The sequence below is a fragment of the Cricetulus griseus genome, chromosome 2, assembly GCF_003668045.3.
Source record: "Cricetulus griseus strain 17A/GY chromosome 2, alternate assembly CriGri-PICRH-1.0, whole genome shotgun sequence".
NCBI classification, from domain to species: Eukaryota; Metazoa; Chordata; class Mammalia; order Rodentia; family Cricetidae; genus Cricetulus; species Cricetulus griseus.
The window spans coordinates 61,746,927-61,765,928 of NC_048595.1; the positions used below are offsets into that span (position 1 = coordinate 61,746,927).

At 38.5% G+C, this 19,002-nt stretch overlaps 1 protein-coding gene across 1 annotated transcript in view; it reads right to left on the bottom strand.

The window, feature by feature from the left end:
* The window catches only part of Adamtsl1 (ADAMTS like 1), a gene marked incomplete at its 5' end in the record, with an annotated part of 351,236 nt that overhangs the window by 310,679 nt on the left and 21,555 nt on the right, over positions 1 to 19,002 (bottom strand). Inside the window, one exon of the mRNA XM_035438677.1 lies at positions 12,085 to 12,130. Within this exon, the coding sequence (XP_035294568.1) occupies positions 12,085 to 12,130 (46 nt within the window). The remainder of the gene's footprint in view (positions 1 to 12,084; positions 12,131 to 19,002) is intronic.

Here is a 19,002-nt window from a genome sequence, read left to right on the forward strand (position 1 = left end):
TTGCTGCTAAAACCCACAGAAACAGCTGACCTGAGCAAGGGGGAACACATGGACCCCCAGATTGATGGCTGGGAGGTCAGCATGGGACTGATCCAGACCCCCTGAATGTGGGTAACAGTGAGGAGGCCTCAACAATCTATGGGACCTCTGGTAGTAGATCAGTATTTATCCCTGGCGTACAAATAGACTTTGGGAGCCTATTCCATGTGTAGGGATACTCTCTGAACCTGGACACATGGAGGAGGGCCTAGGCCCTGCCCTGGATGATATAACAGACTTTGGGGATCCCCCATGGAGGGTCTCACCCTCCCTGGGGATTGGAGTGGGGATGGGGTGGAGGGAGAGGGAGCTGGGATTGACATGTGAAGCAGGCTTGTTTCTAATTTAAATTTAAAAAATAGTTTAAAAAAAAGAAAAGAAAATATCACAGTCTTTCTTTTGTAACTCAAAGTTGTTTTACTATGTATCCAATGTAGGATGTTCTTCATGGAAAGTCAGTTAGCTGGTTTCTTTCTGTGAATTACAAGTCATTCCTCAAGTAGGCTTTTCTGATCATCCAAATTGGAAGAAGCATCATCCAACCCTTTGAGTTTCTGTATAGCACTGATCAATCATAACTTGATATGTTTTTCTTCCCTTCCTCTTTCCTCCTCCTCCTGAACCCTTGCTTTCTCTCTGTAGTTCTGGAACTATAAAAATCTAATGCCCTATGAATACAAGACAAGCATTCTACCAATGAGCTATACCCATAAACCCATTTTTTTCTTTTATGTTTCTACTGTAGTCCTTCATTATAGTAAAAACTTAAAAAGAATTAGATCTTGCTTATCCAAGGCTGTGAAATGTTCTCATGGTAATAAATATTTTGTTTTAAGGGCATTAAAATGTTTTGGTGGGACAATATGATATTAGTAAAGAACTGAAAAGTTATCATAAGCATCTTGGCCCATTATGTTAGTTATTTTGGCCTCCATATCCTGAATACCAATTCCTGTGTAGACTAAGAAAGGTGAGGGATAAAGACTATAAATAATAAAGCAGTTTTATAAATACTTGTGGAGTCAATTTTAAATGTCAGGTTAAGCTTAAGGTATTCAAATTTGAGATTCACTATAAATAAAATGAGACCTCTTGGACTCATTCAGGGACAGAACATCTCTGAGACCTAAATGTCTTTCTTGAATGGTTTTCTAGTTACAGCTATTGTTTCTTTCAAATGTTCTGAGTCTTGTCATCCTAGAGTACCTTGGTGCTTTCTTAGAAACAAACATACAATTATTAAATGAACAGTATTGATGAGCAGTGTCCTTCGGAGTTGTATTAGTTGCTTTTCTGATGCTGTGACAAAATATTGTGACTTAAAGCAACTTACAGAAGAAAAAGTTTACTTTGGGTCATAGTTCCAAAGTAGTAAGAGTCTGTCATGAAGGGTGAGGATTGGCACAAGCCAAATGCATGGCAGCAGGCACAGGAAGCAGAGATCACCTCTCCAGCAGTAAACCCCAAGAAAAAAGAGTGTAGTGAGATGTGGTTCTAAGCTCTCAATGCCAGCTCTCAGTGCTTCCCAGCAAAGGTACAGTTCTCAAATATATCATCCCCCAAATAGCACTGTCAACTGGGGACCAAGTGTTCAAATCCCCAAGCCTATGAGGTAACATGTATCCTTTAACCTACCACAGGAATAAAAGGACTCCAGGCTCAGTTAGAGCCAGGACAATGAGAACTAGGGAAACACTGTGGGGACTTTGATGCTTTTGTACTGATAAATTTAGTCTGTAGAGAAATTAGCAATCAATTATTTTAAAAGGTTTACCTTTATTTTTACTTATGTGCACATGTGCTTATCTATGTATGTGTATGTTCACATATGTAAGGTGCCTACAAGGTCAGATTAGGGCATTGAATCCTTTTGAGTTGGAGTTACAGATGTCTGTGAGCCACTTGACATGGGCACTGGGAACTGAACTCCAGTCCTCTGCAAAAGCAGTAAATGCTCTTAGCTACTGAGCCACTTCTCTAGGCCCTGGCAATCAATTAAAGTCTTTCTGTGATTTTTATCTTAGAAATTCATAAAAATTGGAATATATTTTCTACTCTTTATTTTGCTTTGGGAAACTAGATTCTAAAGAGATGGCATATTTACTAGCTCTACAAAAAATAATAATGAGTTGAAATTTTAAAGTCACAGTATTTCAGAAGTGTCTCAGAAAGCAGTCTAGGGAAAAGGCATATCCCTGAAAACTGAGCTGAGGGACTCTCAAGTTTCCAAACTCAGCTGAATTGTCCTAGACATCTCAAACTGAACAATGGGAGTGTGAGTATGGAAAAGAGCCTTTCCTAGGAGATCTATTTATTTATTTATTGGCACTATTGCTTCTGTCATGGCCAAAATCCAGGAAGAAAAGTCCTTCAATCACTTGAAGACTCTAGGTGCTCATAAAACAATCAATATCAGTTTGATGCTCCAAGCAGTAAAAATTGGATTTATGTAACACTGTAAGTTGCAAATGACTTGAGGGCATCAGGCAGCATAGGGCCATGAAAGTATTTGAAATGATAGTAAGGAAGTTATGAAAATTTTGAAGAGCTTTAAGGACAGGACAGGTGGTCTGCTGCTCAAGATGCTGACAATCCATCTACAGAGTTCAGCTCAGGTCATTTCTGCTAGCCTAGACATGCATAAATCAAGAAGGAAGATGAGCAAAGTCAAAATGTAGCATCTTTCTTTCTTTCTTTCTTTCTTTCTTTCTTCTCCTTCCTTCCTTCCTTCCTTCCTTCCTTCCTTCCTTCCTTCCTTCCTTCCTTCCTTCCTTTTCTTTCTTTTTTTTAGATAGGGTTTTTCTGTGTAACAGCTCTGGCTGTCCTAAAACTCACTTTGTAGGTCTTGTTGGCCTCTAACTCAAAGAGATCCTCCTGTCCCTGCCTCCCGAATGCTGGGATTACAGGCATGTGCCACCACCGCCTGGCTTGCAGCATGTTTCTTAAAAACAAAACAAAATGAAACCCACTGCCCCCAAAATCCTAGTTATCTAAGTTAGTACTATCAAGAAGAGGGGACTAGAGAACACAAATAAGCTTATGTTCAATTCTATCAGGCCATATTTTCATGCCACTTCAAGATGTTTTGGTTGTGAGCCCTGCCTTTTACAAGGCCAAGACATCCATCTTTCCAGTCCCTTTCTTAATTGTACAATACAATGTACACTGTATTATCTGATGTCTATCTTAAATAGAAATGAGGACCTAGCCACACAAAGATTTCCACTGAAGAATTATGCTTGTTTCCTGTGTGTTCTCCCTAGGCACTTAAAACTCCAAAGAGCACTGATGTTATGCTGTGATCTGTGCTGTAGCCTTCAGTCACATGCAGTGTCCATGCCTCAGTGTTTCTCTGTATTTCTTCTAAGTCTCCAAACCCTGGCAAGTCTCATCTCTGTAAGACCATCCCCCTTTGCTGTCTGAAAGTTCTATACTGATTGCTGATCTCCACTCTAGCCAATCCATGACTTTGCATTCACTTCCTCATTTTCAACTTGCATCTTTATCTTCTAAGAATGAAATCTGTCACCTTTCTCTTTGATCAGATAACTAGATTTGTCACCTGTTCTCTCCTCAGAGATCTGCGGCTTAGTGTCCCCGGCATCCTAACCTCCTTACATCATCATCTATCTTTGTCATTTTTTTATATGTGTGGGTGGTGCTGGGAATTGAACCCAGAGCCTTACATGTGTTAGCTGTATAGTGTTTTATCTGCAAGCAAGAGCCCCTCTCCCCCCTGAAGTCTCATATTTGATGCAAGCAAGCAAGTCTCCTTTGAGTTCACACAAGGTTTCCTTGCATATTTTATAGAAATACTGATGGTATTTGAATATCCTCTAAAAGCCATACTGAAATTTAATTGTCATTGTTACAGTATTGGGGGAAACTGTGTTCATGTCAAAAAGAATTAGTTCAGTCCATTGTCCTGACTCATGCAAAGTGCTCTTGTCAGATGCTGGGACCCAGCTCCTGAAATTCTCAGTCTTCGGGACCTGTAATGCTTATAAATGAGCCAGCTTGTGGTATTGTGTGGCAACAGCAGCACAAAATATACCTACATAAATAGCTTATGCCCATCTATCCCATTTCCTCATTAACATACTTTATTCTTCTGCCCTGTTTTTGTTTTGTCCCTAATAAACTATGAAAATTACTCCCCTATTGCCCTCCTTTTTCTCTATTCTTTAAACTCTTTTTTTGCAGTATTTTATTTGAATTAGAAACAAGATAGTTTTACATGACAATCCCAGTTCCCTCTCCCTCCCCTACTTCCTTAATACCCCCCCCCAACTAAAGCCCTACCTATCACATATCCTTTCTGCTCCCCCTGGACGGTGAGGCCTTCCATAGGGGGTCATCAGAGTCTATCCTATCCTTTGGGATAGGGCCTAAGCCCAACCTAGTGTGTCTTGGCTCAGGGAGTATTCCTCTATGTGGAATGGGCTCCCAAAGTCCACACCTATGCTAGGGATAAGTACTGAACTTCTACAGGAGATCTCATAGATTTCCAAAGTTTCCTCACTGAAACTCATGTTCCTGGGGTCTGGATCAGTCCCATGCTGGTATCCCAGCTATCAGTCTGGGGACCAAGAGCTCTCTGTTGTTCAGGTCAGCTGTTTCTGTGGGTTTCACCAGCCTGGTCTGGATCCCTTTGCTCTTCACTCATCCTCTGCAACTGAATTCCAGTTCAGTTCAGTGATTAGTTGTGGTGTCTGCTTCTACTTCCACCAGCTGCTGGATGAGGGCTATTGGGTGGCATATAAGTCAGTCATCAATCTAATTATCAGGGGAGGCCATTTAAGGTGGCCTCTCCTCTGTTGCTTAAATTGTTAGCTGGTGTCATCTTTGTAGATCTCCAGACATTTCCCTAGTGCCTGATTTCTCTGTAACCCTAAAATGTCTCCTTCTATTATAGTATCACCATTCTTGTTTTCTTCAATTCTTCCCCTGACTCAAACTTTCTTCTCCCTCATGTCCTCCGCACCCCTCCTCTACTCCTCTTCTCATTCTCGGAGCTCCCTCCCCCCTCTTCCCATGCTCCCAATTTGCTCAGGAGATCTTGACCCTTTCCCCTTCTCCAGGGGAAAATGTATGTTTCACTTAGGGTCCTCTTGTTTACTAGCTTCTCTAGCAGTGTGGATTGTAGGCTGGTAATGCTTTACTCTTTGTCTCAAATCCACATATGAGTGAGTACATACCATGTTTTTCTTTTTGTGATTGGGTTACCTCGCTCAGAATGGTTTCTTCGAGTTCCATCCATTTTCCTGCAACTTTCAAGATTCCATTGTTTTTTTTTTTTTTCTGCTGAGTAGTACTCCATTGTGTAAATGTACCACATTTTCTCTATCCATTCTTCAGTTGAGGGGCATCTAGGCTGCTTCCAGTTTCTGGTTATTACAAATAGTGCTGCTATGAACATCGTTGAACAGATGTCCTTGTTGTATGAATGTGCTTCTTTTGGGTATATGTCTAAGAGTGGAATTGCTGGATCTTGAGGTAGACTGTTTCCTATTTTCCTTGAGGAGTCACCATACTGATTTCCAAAGTGGCTGTACAAGTTGGCACTCCCACCACCAGTGGAGATGTGCCCCCCTTTCTCCACATCCTCTCCAGCATGAAGTGTCATTGGTGTTTTTTGGTTTTAGCCATTCTGACAGGAGTAAGATGGTATCTCAGAGTTGTTTTGATTTGCATTTCCCTGATGGGTAAGGATGTTTATGTGTCTTTCAGCCATTTTAGATTTCTCTATTGAGAATTGTCTATTTAGCTCTGTACCCCCACTTTTTAATTGGATTGTTTGATGTTTTGGAGACTAGCTTCTTGAATTCTTTGTGTATTTTGGAAATCAGTCCTCTGTCAGATGTGGGGTTGGTGAATATCTTTTCCCAGTCTGTGGGCTACTGTTTTGTCCTGCTGACTGTGTCCTTTGCCTTATAGAAGCTTCTCAGTTTCAGGAGGTCCCATTTAACAATTGTTGACCTCAATGTCTGTGCTACTGGTATAATGTTCAGGAAGCATTCTCCTGTACCAATTAATTCAAGGGTATTTCACACTTTGTCTTCTAATAGGTTCATTGTGGCTAGATTTATGTTGAGGTCTTTGACCCATTTGCACATTGGAAGTTTTGTGCATGGCAATAGACTTGCATCTATCTGCAGTCTTCTACATGTCAGCATCCAGTTATACCAGCACCATTTGTTGAAGATGTTCTCTTTATTCCATCACATAAATTTAGATTGTCAAAAATCAGGTGTTTGTAGGTGTGTGGGTTAATATCAGGGTTTTCAACTCTACTCCATTGGTCTACCTGTCTACTTTTGTGCCAATACCAAGCTGTTTTCAGGACTATAGCTCTGTAATAGAGCTTGAAGTCAGGGATGGTGATGCCTCCAGAAGTTCCTTTATTGTACAGGGTTGTTTTGGCTATCCTGGGCATTTTGTTTCTCCATATAAAGTTGAGAATTGTTCTTTCAAGATCTGTTAAGAATTGTGCTGGGATTTTGATGGGGATTACAATGAATCTATGGATTGCTTTTGGCAAGATTGCCATTTTTACTATGTTGATCCTATCTATCCAAGATCATGGGAGACCTTTCCATTTTCTGGTATCTTCTTTAATTTCTTTCTTTAGAGACTCAAAATTCTTATGGTACAGGTCTTTCACATTTTTGGTTAATATTACCCCAAGTTATTTTATGTTGTTTGTGGCAATTGTAAAGGGTGATGTTTCTCTGATTTCTTTCTCCACCAATGTGTCATCAGTATATAGTAGGGCTACAGATTTTTTTGTGTTAATCTTGTATCTTGCCAATTTGCTGAAGGTGTTTATCAGCTGTAGACATTCGCTGGTAGAGTTTTTTGGGTCACTTATGTAGACATATCATATCATCTGCAAACAGTGAAAGTTTGGCTTCTTCCTTTCCAATTTGTATTCCCTTGATCTCCTTTTGTTGTCTTATTGCTCTAGCTAAAACTTCAAGGGCAATATTGAAAAGGTATGGAGAGAGTGGACAGCCTTGTCTTGTCCCCGATTTCATAGGAATTGCATTGAGTTTCTCATCATTTAATTTGATGTTGGCTGTTGGCTTGCTGTATACTGCTTTTATAAGGTTAAGGTATGTTCCTGTTATCCCTGATTTCTCCAAGACCTTTATCATGAAGGGGTGTTGGATTTTGTCAAAGGCTTTTTCGGCATCTAGTGAGATGATCATGTGTTTTTTTTTTTTTTTTTTCTCAATCGGCTTATATTGTGGATTACATTGATGGATTTTCATATGTTGAACCATCCTTGCATCCCTGGATGAAGCCTACTTGATCATGGTGGACGATTCCTCTGATGTGTTCTTGGATTCGATTTGCCAATATTTTATTGAGTATTTTTGCATCAATGTTTATGAGGGATATTGGTCTGTAGTTCTCTTTCTAAGTTGTGTCTTTGTATGGCTTGTGTATCAAGGTTATTGAATCCTCATAAAAAGAGTTTGGCAATGACCCTTCTGCTTCTATTGTGTGGAATACTTTGAGGAGAATTGGTATTAACTGTTCTTTGAATTTCTGGTAGAATTCCTCACTGAAGCCATCTGTCCCTGGACTTTTTTTGGTTGGAGACTCTTGATGACTGCTTCTATTTCATTAGGGGTTATAGGTCTATTTAAGTTGCTCATCTGTTCTTGATTTAATTTTGGTAAGTGAAATCTGTCCAGAAATTATACATTTCCTTTAGATTTTCAAATTTTGAGGAATATAGGTTTTCGAAGTATGACCTGATGATTCTGTGGATTTCCTCTGTGTCTGTTGTTATGTCCCCCTTTTCATTCCTGATTTTATTGATTTGCATGTTCATTCTCTACTGTTTGGTAAGTTTGATAAAGGTTTGTCTATCTTGCTGATTTTCTCGAAGAACCAACTCTTTGTTATATTGTTTGCATTGTTCTCCTAGTTTCCATTTTATTGATTTCAGCCCTCAATTTGATTATTTCCTGGTGCCTGCTCCTTTGGCGTGTATTGGCTTCTTTGTGTTCTAAAGCTTTTCAGTTGTGCTCTTAATTCTCTAGTGTGATTATTTTCCTATTTCTTCATGTGAAGAACTTAGCGCTGTGAACTTTCCTCTTAGCTCTGCTTTCAAAGTATCCCATATGTTTGGGCATGTTGTGTCCACATTCTCAGTGAATTCTAGGAAATCTTTAATTTCTTTTTTTATTTCTTCCTTGAACCAGGAATTATGCAATTGGGTGTTGCTTAATTTCCATGATTTTATAGGTTTTCTGCAATTTGTGTTGTTGTTGAATTCTAACTTTAAAGCATGGTGTTCTGATAAGATACAAGGGGTTATTTCAATTTTTTGTAACTGTTGAGGTTTGCTATGTTGCCATGTATGTGGTTGATTTTAGAGAAGGTTCCATGTGGCGCTGAGAAGAAAGTATATTGTTTTGTATTTGGATGGAATGTTCTATAGGTATCTGTTAAGTCCAATTGTGCCGTAACTTCTATTAGTTCCTTTGTTTCTTTGTTAAGTTTGTCTGGTGTTCCAGTCTAGTGGTGAGAGTGGGGTGTTGACGTCTCCCACTATAAATGTGTGCAGTTTTATGTGTGGTTTGAATTTTAGTAATGTTTCTTTTACGATGTGGATGTCTTTGTATTTGGAGCATAAATATTCAGAATTGAGACTTCATCCTGATGGATTTCTCCTGTGATGAGTAGGAAGTGACCTCCTTCATCACTTTCAATTGATTTTAGTTTAATGTCCAATTTTTTGGATATTAGGATTGTTACCCCTGCTTGTTTCTTGGGTCCATTTGATTGGAAAATCTTTCCTCAACCTTTAATTGTGTATGATTGGTGTTTTGATTATCATGTGGCGAGGAGAACTTTTTTTTTGGTTCAGTATATTTGGTGTTCTGTAGGCTTCTTGTATTTTCATTGGCATGTCTTTCTTTAGGTCAGGAAAGTTTTCTTCTATGATTTTGTTGAATATATTTTCTGTGCATTTGAGTTGGATTTCTTCACCTTCTTCTATACCTATTATTCTTAGGTTTGGTCTTTTCATGGTATCCCATATTTCCTGGATATTTTGTGTTAGAGATTTGTTGGGCTTAATATTTTCTTTAATTGATGAGTCTATTTCTCCTAGTGTATCTTCTACTCCTGAGAGTCTCTCTTCTATCTCTTGTATTCTGTTGGTTATGCTTGTGTCTGTAGTTCCTGATCATTTACCTAGCTTTTCTATTTCCAGCATTCCCTCAGATTGTGCTTTCTTTATTGTCTCTATTTCAGTTTTTAGGTCTTGAACTGTTTCCTTGAAAGATTTGTTAATATCTTGTATTTTTTGGTTTGTTTTTTTTTCTTTCATTTCTTTAAGGGATTTGCTCATGTCCTCTTTGAGGTCCTCTATCATTTTCATGAAGATGTTTTTAAGGTCATTCTCTTCTGCTTCATCTGCATTGTGATGTTCAGGTCTTTCTGGTGTGTGGTTCCTAGTCTCTGGTAGTTTCATATTGAGTTTTCTGTTGTTGAATTGCTTTTACATTGTCCTCTTCTCATCCTTTCTTCTGATGGGTGTAGCAGGAGTCTCTTCCTCTTCTGGTAGGTATGGGACCAAGGTTCCCTTCTGGTAGATGCAAACAGTTCCAATACTCTGATGTCTGTCTTCTTCTCGTGGATAGAGGTGGGACTGTTACTGGGACCTTGGCACTGTCTGCATGTGTTGGAAACCGCTGCCGAGTTCAGATCTGGTGAGCAGACCCCTGTGTCAGATGTCTCTGAGCAGGGCCACAGAACCTATTCTTTAAACTCTTCACAATATTTTTCCTCTTAAACATCTTTTAGATTCTCTCCTACTTTCTACTTATCTCTCTCACAGTGGTTTATTTGGTTCCATATTCTTTTTTTTTTTTTTTTAAGTTTGGATGCTGACATCCCAAGAAGGCCCGAAGTTCCTTCCCTTATAATTTTATACTCTACCTAATGGGATGCCTTCAAATTTTCAAACTCTGTGCTTTCTATTTTGTAGTTCTATATCTTAAGCCTTGACTTTTACCTATGTCAGAATCCTATCACCTACTTGTATCATCTACAGTTGGAGCTTGCAAGTCAATCTCTCCAGTACTCCTAGATCAAATATATTGATTTTTTTCCTCCAACAACATCTCCAACTGTCTTATTTGTTTTTAAAATATTTTATTATTTTATGTGTATAAATGTTTGCCTACAAATGTGTCTGTGTACCACATTTGTGTCTGGTGCCTGCAGAGGGAAGAAGAGGGCATCATGTCTCCTGGGATTAGAGTTGCAGACAGTTATGAACTACCATGTGGGTGCTGGAAACTGAACTCAAGTCCTCTGGAAGAGCAACAGTGCTCTTAACTGCCGAGCCTCTCTCCAGCCCACAAAACTGTGTTATATCTGATACTGTTTCTCATCATTCACCTAGCATTCTGAGTATTCATTTTGTATTCAGCAAATATCCATTGTGAACTTATGTGCTCCTTAACGGTTCTAGTTCCTAGGAACATCAGATTAAAAAAATATTAATGGGGTTTTTGCCTTTGTAGAGTGTGTATAGACACACAATGAAAGTAACCCAGTAGGATAAACTTTGGCAGAGAAAAGTTGTGTAAAGAAAGTTAGGTAATGCTTGGTGTAGTGGTACATGCCTTTAATTTCATCGCTTGTGTGGAAGAGGCAGGTGGATCTCTGTGAGCTTCATGTTAGCCTGGTCTACACAGCAAGTTGCAGGCCATCCAGGGCTATGTAGTGAAACTGTTTCAAAAGGAACTAAATGAATGACTAAACAAACAAACAAATAAAAGGTGAATGAAACTACTATTGTGAAGAGTGGAGCTGAGTGGTAGGACAGTCACATTAGGAAGGATGGTCCAGGAGGCCACTCTGAAGAAGAGACATGGCAACTGAGTCTAAACACAAAAGTGCCAATCAAGCAAACAACGAGGAAGAGTTTCAAGAACAAATGCATTAGGGAGTGCAAAGCTCTCACAGTGTGCTTACCTCTTTGCTTCCTTTACTCTAGCTTCACCCTAACTTCAGATGCTTGTTCATTTCTGCCTGCTCATACACAGTGGCCTAATCTTTTTTTATCCCTCTAGGATGCATTTCCTCCAGGACTAAGCCCTTATAAACTCTGTCTTCCCATATAGTCCATGATCCAGTGCAACTTAGCTATTACTACAGAACTTCTTTCTGAACGTGAGACTCCGCACCACATCTTTACTTCAGAGCCCCCAGTGTCCCCAGAACCCACAAACTTGGAAGGTAATATTCAAAGCTCTTCATGATATGACCTTAAAAACACCTTTTAACTCTTCCCTGCATGTTGGTGGGTGCAAGCTACTAAAATGACTGTGAAGTACACCCTTAAACACTTCTGTCTCCAAAGAGGCCCTTAGTCTTCACTTGGTTGGAGTAGTTGTCATCTCCTTACACACAGCATGGCCCAGTCATGCCCCTTCAAGCTCTATCTCATACCATCTTTTCCTTTAAGATCCTTCAGAATTCTCTGCTGTCATCTCCAAAGAACTTCATCCCTATTGCCATTTGTCACATCTGTTCAGGAATGAGACTATGTGTCCATCCATCTCCCTCTCTCCACCCAGTACTCTGTTGCAGTTAGCATATGTTCTTTATCCCTGTGCTAGCACAGTGCCTCACACGTAGCCGACACTAAGTATTTGCTGGACAGATGAAGGCATCCAGCAAACCTGTATCTGATTAACTAATATTTATTTCATGATACTCCAAGTGTTTTCCGTTTTATCATTCCTCTGCCTCATTTCTCACGAGAGCTATATGTGAAAAGACAGAGCAGGGAGACAATGAACTGTGTTTTGAAATAGTTTAGTTAGTTTTAATCTGCTTGAATGACTAAAAGTTTATATTGAGGAACATTTGAGACGATTGGGTAATCAGTATATCATGCAATAACTCTTTGTGAACTACTAATTGATTGGCTTTCCACTCAGGATCCATAAAACTTCTTAACATATCCCAGGGCCTAAATATAATCTCACAATCAAAGAAGCTCACACTTACCACATTACTGCATGTTCTATATCGAATATTTCTTCCTTCACAGCTCCTAGGTCACAAAAAGAAAAAAAATACTAATGTTTATTATAACTATAAAAGGCTCAAAGTTTGGACCAATTTCCTCTTACAATTTATTCTTGGTACTAATAGTAAGTTTTTTCTTCTAATATATTCTCTAAGTTAATACCATTAAACAATGAATTAAACAGATCTAAAAAAATTGGATGTATACTTTGATCTCTCTATACAAGTTGAAATTAAGCACTTTTTTTCCTTTAAAATTTTCAGATTGAAGAAGATACAGTCAGTATTTCAGCATGGTTAAGAGAAAGGATCCACAGGACCCATCCTCAGAGGAAAAGGGATTGGCATCTGATGGCTACTGAGGGAGTAAGAAGTGGTTTTCTTCATGGTGTTGCCTATACATTATTCGAGCTCCAGTATATGGCTCTATACTCATGCACATACAGGCAGAAAATGGGCAGCACTAAATTCAGTGGGTTGTAAAAACGGGGAGGGGTGGCATTAAATTGCGAGGAGGATGTGGAGGCAGGTGGTTGGGAATGACTGGAGATGGGAAGTGGTGGTATATATAATAAATATAAAATTGTATGTGTCTATAAAGGTCTCAGAATAAGTAAAATGTTATATTTAAATAATACATCACTATCACCTCATTAATTTCCTTACAAAGCAGAAAAAATCACATCACTTACAAAATTTTATAATGTTTTGTTCCTCTACTTAAAAATTAATTTAACGAAATTAAAAACATTCATTCATTGTGTGTGCGTGCATGTGTACATGTGTGGGCGTGTGTGTGTGTGTGTGTGTGTGTGTGTGTGTGTGTGTGTGTGTGTGTGTGTGTGCCATAATGTGCATATGAAAATCAGAAGACAATTTGCAAGAGTCAGTTCTCTCTTTTCACCTTATAAGATCTAAGGATCAAATACAGGTTGTCAGGTTTGTTGGCAAATACTTTACCCATCTAATTGTCTAGCTGGCTCTCCACTTAAATTTTTTTTTGAGATTTCCCCCCATGCTATTGAAATACTTTAAAGATATTGTGTTGACAGCTATATACTATTTCAACAAATGATACAATTTATAAAACCACATTGATCCCTTGTAATTTAAGTAATTTCATAGGATTCCATAAAAGAGAGTTCAGCAAACCATCTCCATGAGCATGTTTTATACAAGTTTCTGACCATGTCCTTAAAATAGATAAATTTCTAGAAGCAGTATTACCAAACTAAAGGGAATAAACTTTGGTGAGGCGCTTAAAAATTATTGCCAAATTGCATTCCATAAAGGGTGTGCTATTACATACTCCTACCAGCACTGCATGGGAGTTTCCATTTTACTAAATTCTCATGAACAAAAATAATTGGTTTTTGCTAAAACATTCAGTGATGACAATTCATGAACAACAGTGCTCTGCTCTTTTCAAGTAAGCCCACACTTTTAAGAGAGCAAGGAAAATTATATTATGAAATTTCAGAGAATTATGGAAGTAGTTAACAGGTATGGAGTTTCAGATAAAAATTTAAGTTACATGTTTATTAGATCTCAATTTGCTGAGCGATAAATTTGATCTTATCAAATGTGATAAGGTCACCAAATTCATTTTATAGATGAGATGTTGTTTAAAGAGGATTGTCAAAGCCTCACAGTTGCTAAGTGTTGGAGTGATCCTGAAACAGGGCCACTTGGCTTCAGGACTTACATTTATTGTCACACCTTGCTAACACTCTCACTTCAGCAACATCTTGAAGCTACTGTTATAGTCTGGGAATGAAGTGAGTTTGCAAAATGCAAAGTAATGAATATAACTTGGCCATATAATTAAGCATAAAATGGTGATTGTGTTAGGTATTAAAAATGTCAGTAAAAACAAAATGGAATCTGGAAATGCAATTATACACAGGCCTTTTAGCATAAAAATTTGACTTCAACCAAATTAACTGCTTTAATATACATTAAAATTAGAATTAGAAAAGGAAGGCATTCGAAGTGTAGAAAAAAGGAAGAATCAACAGAGATGCTGGTGTTCAATGAGACCAGCAATGCTCTAGAATCAATGAACTTGAAGTTGGTTATTGGCCAGGCTGATGTGTTGCCTCAATAGATGATAACACTAATGTTCAGCTCATATAAAGAGCATCCATCATCTGATGCCACGCTGGCCAAAATGCTTTCCAAGAATGACCTAACGCTAATGACTGTGAGAGGTAAAGTGCTGGCTATGTTGGCATGAGTATTCTGCCCCATGTTTGGATAGGCAAGGGGGATCACAGTAGTTATTAAAACAGAAAAGGTATGATAACTCTATACTAGAAAAAACTGAACTCTGTGTAATTTTGAGGTAATAATGTTGTTTTCCATCTGTTCATTTTCATGTCTTCTGTGAAGATAATAACAGAAACACTTCTCAGTTAGGAGTTCGAAGATCAGAATGCTCTTTTATTTGAGTCAGCCCCTGTAGTTTTTTTTCTTTTTGGGCCACACCACCCAGCCCCCATTATAAAGGAAGATTTATTCTTCCTTATGAATGCCAGGGCTTAGCTTGGCTTGTTTCTAGCCAGATTTTCTAACTCAAATTAGCCCATTTCTCTTTAACTACATTTTGCCTCTGGGTTATTATTCTGTATATCTTTTTCTTATTCTGTGGCTGTGTGACTGACCCCTGGCATCCTCCTTTCCTCCCTTTCTTGCTCTTCACTCGCTCTTATTTTCTAGCCTGGATTTCTCTTCCTATTTATTCTCTCTGCCTGACAGCCCCACCTATTTCTCTCTCCTCCCTAGCTACTGGCCATTCAGCTCTTTATTAGAGCAATTGGTGTTTTAGGTAGGCAAATTAACTCAGCTTTACAGAGTTAAACAAATGTAACATAAAAGAATGCATCACATCTTTGCATCATTAAACAAATATTCCATAACATAAAAGAATGTAGCACATCTTAAACTACTATTCTACAACAAGCCCCTTTCCCTGATCTTAGCATCTTATTTTGGTCTCCCATCATATGGCTCTATTCAAACGACAGGGCTATTACAGTGCATCACCACAGAACAAGATAAAGTAAGCAACTTGAATACATCTGCTTCAATAATTTAAATTAGCTTTCTTCCAGGGATTTTCAACTATAGCTATATAGAGAGAATTTATCAGAATAATCCTTGGAAATAAGAGAGATATCACACGGTATTAAAGATTTGCTGAAATACATTTGATTAAGACAAACAAAGCAAAAACCAAAAGAGAGGAAATGTTTTTTTATATTTTTCCAAGACTATCCTATAATTCCTTAGCATTTAATATTGATTCATAAATTACTTATACTCCTAAAAAACCTTTTTTCCATATTGTATTATGATTTACTTGATTGTCCATTTAACTTGACAGAAATATGGTATTTAAGTGACATTCAAGTTTGGCAAATTGGTTGTTTATTACTACTACTGTTAGAGACCAAATTTAGGATCTTGTAATGCTAGGCAAGTGTTCTACTGAGCATATCACCATCCTTCACTAGGTACTCATTATGGAAAGACAGTGTCAAATTGTGAATGATAAATTATAATAGAAATGCTCTGGGCCTGTGTTTGCATATTATCTTCAACTTTTCAACAACTGCAAAGTTTTATTATTCTCACTTAACAAATAAGGAAACTGAGGCTGAGAGTGTTAAGCAGGCCTAAAGCTACACACAGAGAGAAGAGACCCAGAGATTTGGAACTCTGGGCTTGACTGACTCCAAAGTAAAACACAAGAAAAAGAGCAAGATGTGAGTAAGATGTACAAGATACTAACACAAGATATGACTCTGGGAAACTAGAAAGGAATTTAGCCTGAGGATTGGCTTCATCTTATTGATACCATATTAATTTATCAGCTGCCTCCAAATTCTGGTAAATCTATTTCCCATAATGCAAATCTACACACAGGTGCTTGTGCACTCATGAACACACTCGTACACACACACACACACACACACACACACACACACTGGAACATCTCCAAAAGAAACACATTCATCAATAACATGCACTGTGGGGGACTTCAATGCAGGTACCCATTAAAAAAAACAAATTTATTATATTTAAACATAGATTTTTTCCTCTTTCACCACAAGACTCAATTACATTTGTCTTGACGCAAAGCCTCACCCTAGAATTAAGTCATCCTTTCTTCCTTATTTCCTTCTTTTCTTCTTTCCTCCTTCTCTTTCCAAACAAAAACACTCAAGAGGACTGTTCTGAGGTAAGTACTATACCAGGTGAACTTAGAAACTGGCTCAAGTACTAAATACAAACAAATACAAACACTGTAACACATCACAACCCCAAAGTGAACAACCAGAAAGTCCCATAAAGTGTTTATTTCAGCACCTTACTCTTAGCTACTTCACTCAAACTCAAGTTCTTCCTTCAGAGGACAGAAAACACCCAATCACAACCTATTCTTTTTTATTTTTATTTTTCAAGACAGGGTTTCTCTGTGTAGCTTTGTAGACCAGGCTGGCCCTGAATTCACAGAAATCTATCTGCCTCTGCCTCCTGAGTCCTGGGATTAAAGGTATGCATCACCCAGCTTTACAATCTGTTCTTTATGAGTTATCAGTCTTTAATTCTCTTATAATGATTAGTGGACTCTGGGAAACTTTTTGCTAATGTACAAAAAGCCCTCAGACTCCTCCAGTTCCTGGTGTAATTGTCTTAGTTTCAGTGGTCATAATTTAGCATCATAAGAAGAGATGACAAAGAAGGAAGAGTATCATCCTCAGCAGTGCCTTATTTATAAAATCGGGCTCTCTGTTCAGGTAGCTTAGTTGCTCTAGAGCAGCAGAAGGGTTACATCCTCTTTCTTCCCCGAGTCAGCTGCTCTGAGATCACCTTCAGGAGCACAGTGTAAGTAGATTACATGGAAACAGATCCTTTCAGGAGACACCACGTGATACCAATCCACTCAGCCCTTGAAGAGACAGCCACTAGAACTTGTGGATGTGTGTAAGTCTACTTCCAGGTGTTCATTGTCTTAATTTAGGTTCAAAGTGGATCCTGAAACCCCAGCCTGGAGCTGGTGTTGTGTGTAACAGCTGGAAACATCTGGTCTTACCACACAGGGCAGAAAGATGAGTGTGATGCCAGGCCACATGTGCACATGGTGTGACAATTTCAGCATCCAACCTTTCCCTTAGGCTCTGTTTCATATTTGCATTTAAGAGAGTCATCCCTTCAAGCTCTATCATTTACTTTGTACTTAAAAGAGTTAATAGTTATCTCTAATATAGTTTCTGGAACATAAGGCAAAATGAATCTTGTTTATAGTAAAACACCATATGGGGAGGATTTGTTCCAACAAGGGCCAATTAAGTACTGTCTCTTCAAAAATATCTTCACACATCAATGCCTGCATTGTATCTATAGTATATTCTGTGTCTCTAAAGAATTGGATATAGTCTCGGATGACTGTCTAGTGAGTACTTTAGTAATATTGGTAGATCTAAATTGCCTTTAACAAACAGTAAGTGAATGTATAGTAGCTCTGGACCCTGACCTTGAGCCTAACTCTCTTTACCATGCACTTCCAGAATCACCTACTTCAAATATTAGGAAATTGGCTTACAAAATTCCCCATGATCAGTAACATGTAATTTGGTAACATCTGCCTATAGAAGCCTAATCTTAGTAAAAGGTATCTATAATCTTCTTTGTAGCTGCACTTAAAGTTGCTCCTTCCCCATTTGAGGTCAAACTTTGTTCACTGAAAGCAGCTGAAGTTCAGCAAATAATGCATCACTAATACACACAATCATTAGTAGAAAATTAACTTTAAAATGACAGGTTGAGCAGATAGTTCAGTGGTTCAAGTGCTTGCTGTACAAGCATGAGGACATGACTTCAGATGGGCAGCACCCACTTACTAGTTGGAGGTGGCAGTGTGTGCCTATAAAACACTGGGGACCTAGAGACGAATGGGTCCTGGGAGCTTGCTGGCCAGTCAGTTTAGCCAAACCAGTGAACAGCAGGTGCAGTGACAGTGAGAGACTAGATCTTAAAAATTAGATGGAGAACAAAAGAGGAAGACAAACTAATGTTGGCTTCTGACCTCCACACACAAACACCCGAGCATGCACACCTATATACAGATGTACACAAACACTTGTACACATGTGCACATATACACATACCAAAACAAACCACAAGAGGATATAGGAATCCCTGGTGCTTTGGGAATATCAATATCTTTATCTGTTGAGCATTGGGTTGAAAGGTCCCCATGTCCCATGCAGAATGCCTGTTTGTTTTCTGCTGCCTCTTTCATACATGATACATCACGTTTTCAAACAGATTAGCATTGAGGAGGACCCTTTCTATCCTGACAGTTAGACTATTATGACAAGTCAAACTATTATGACAACCTAAGCAATGTAACTTTTGAAAATACTGTCTGTTGTAACAATGCAAGGAGGTATGCAGCCTGATGTCGTCTTTCAGGAGGTGAGCTGACTGGAGATAGACAACCCTGGGTCATACCAAGATATCACAACCTGCCATAAGCTCCAAAGAGGCCTAATAAGCCAAAAGTATTTCCACTTTAAAGTTGCTTTTCAAAGAAACTTTAAACTGACTGAGGGGCTGGTGGGAGCATAAATTAAGAACTAGAGTTTCAAGCATTTGTTACATATTTTTGTAACCTCAGTTTTAGATTTCAACACTTCTGCTCCATAACAACTTCCCGTTATAAGTACGTACTGAATGCACTGCCAAATGGAGACCCTGATTTTCTATACAGAGTGGGGGAAGGGAGAGAGGAATATTAAAAACTTTTAAGGAGACTAAATTAGATATAAATGGAAATTATGTAGGCTCAGGGAAAGCACAGGAAGAAAAATCATTACCAAGTTGTTTCCC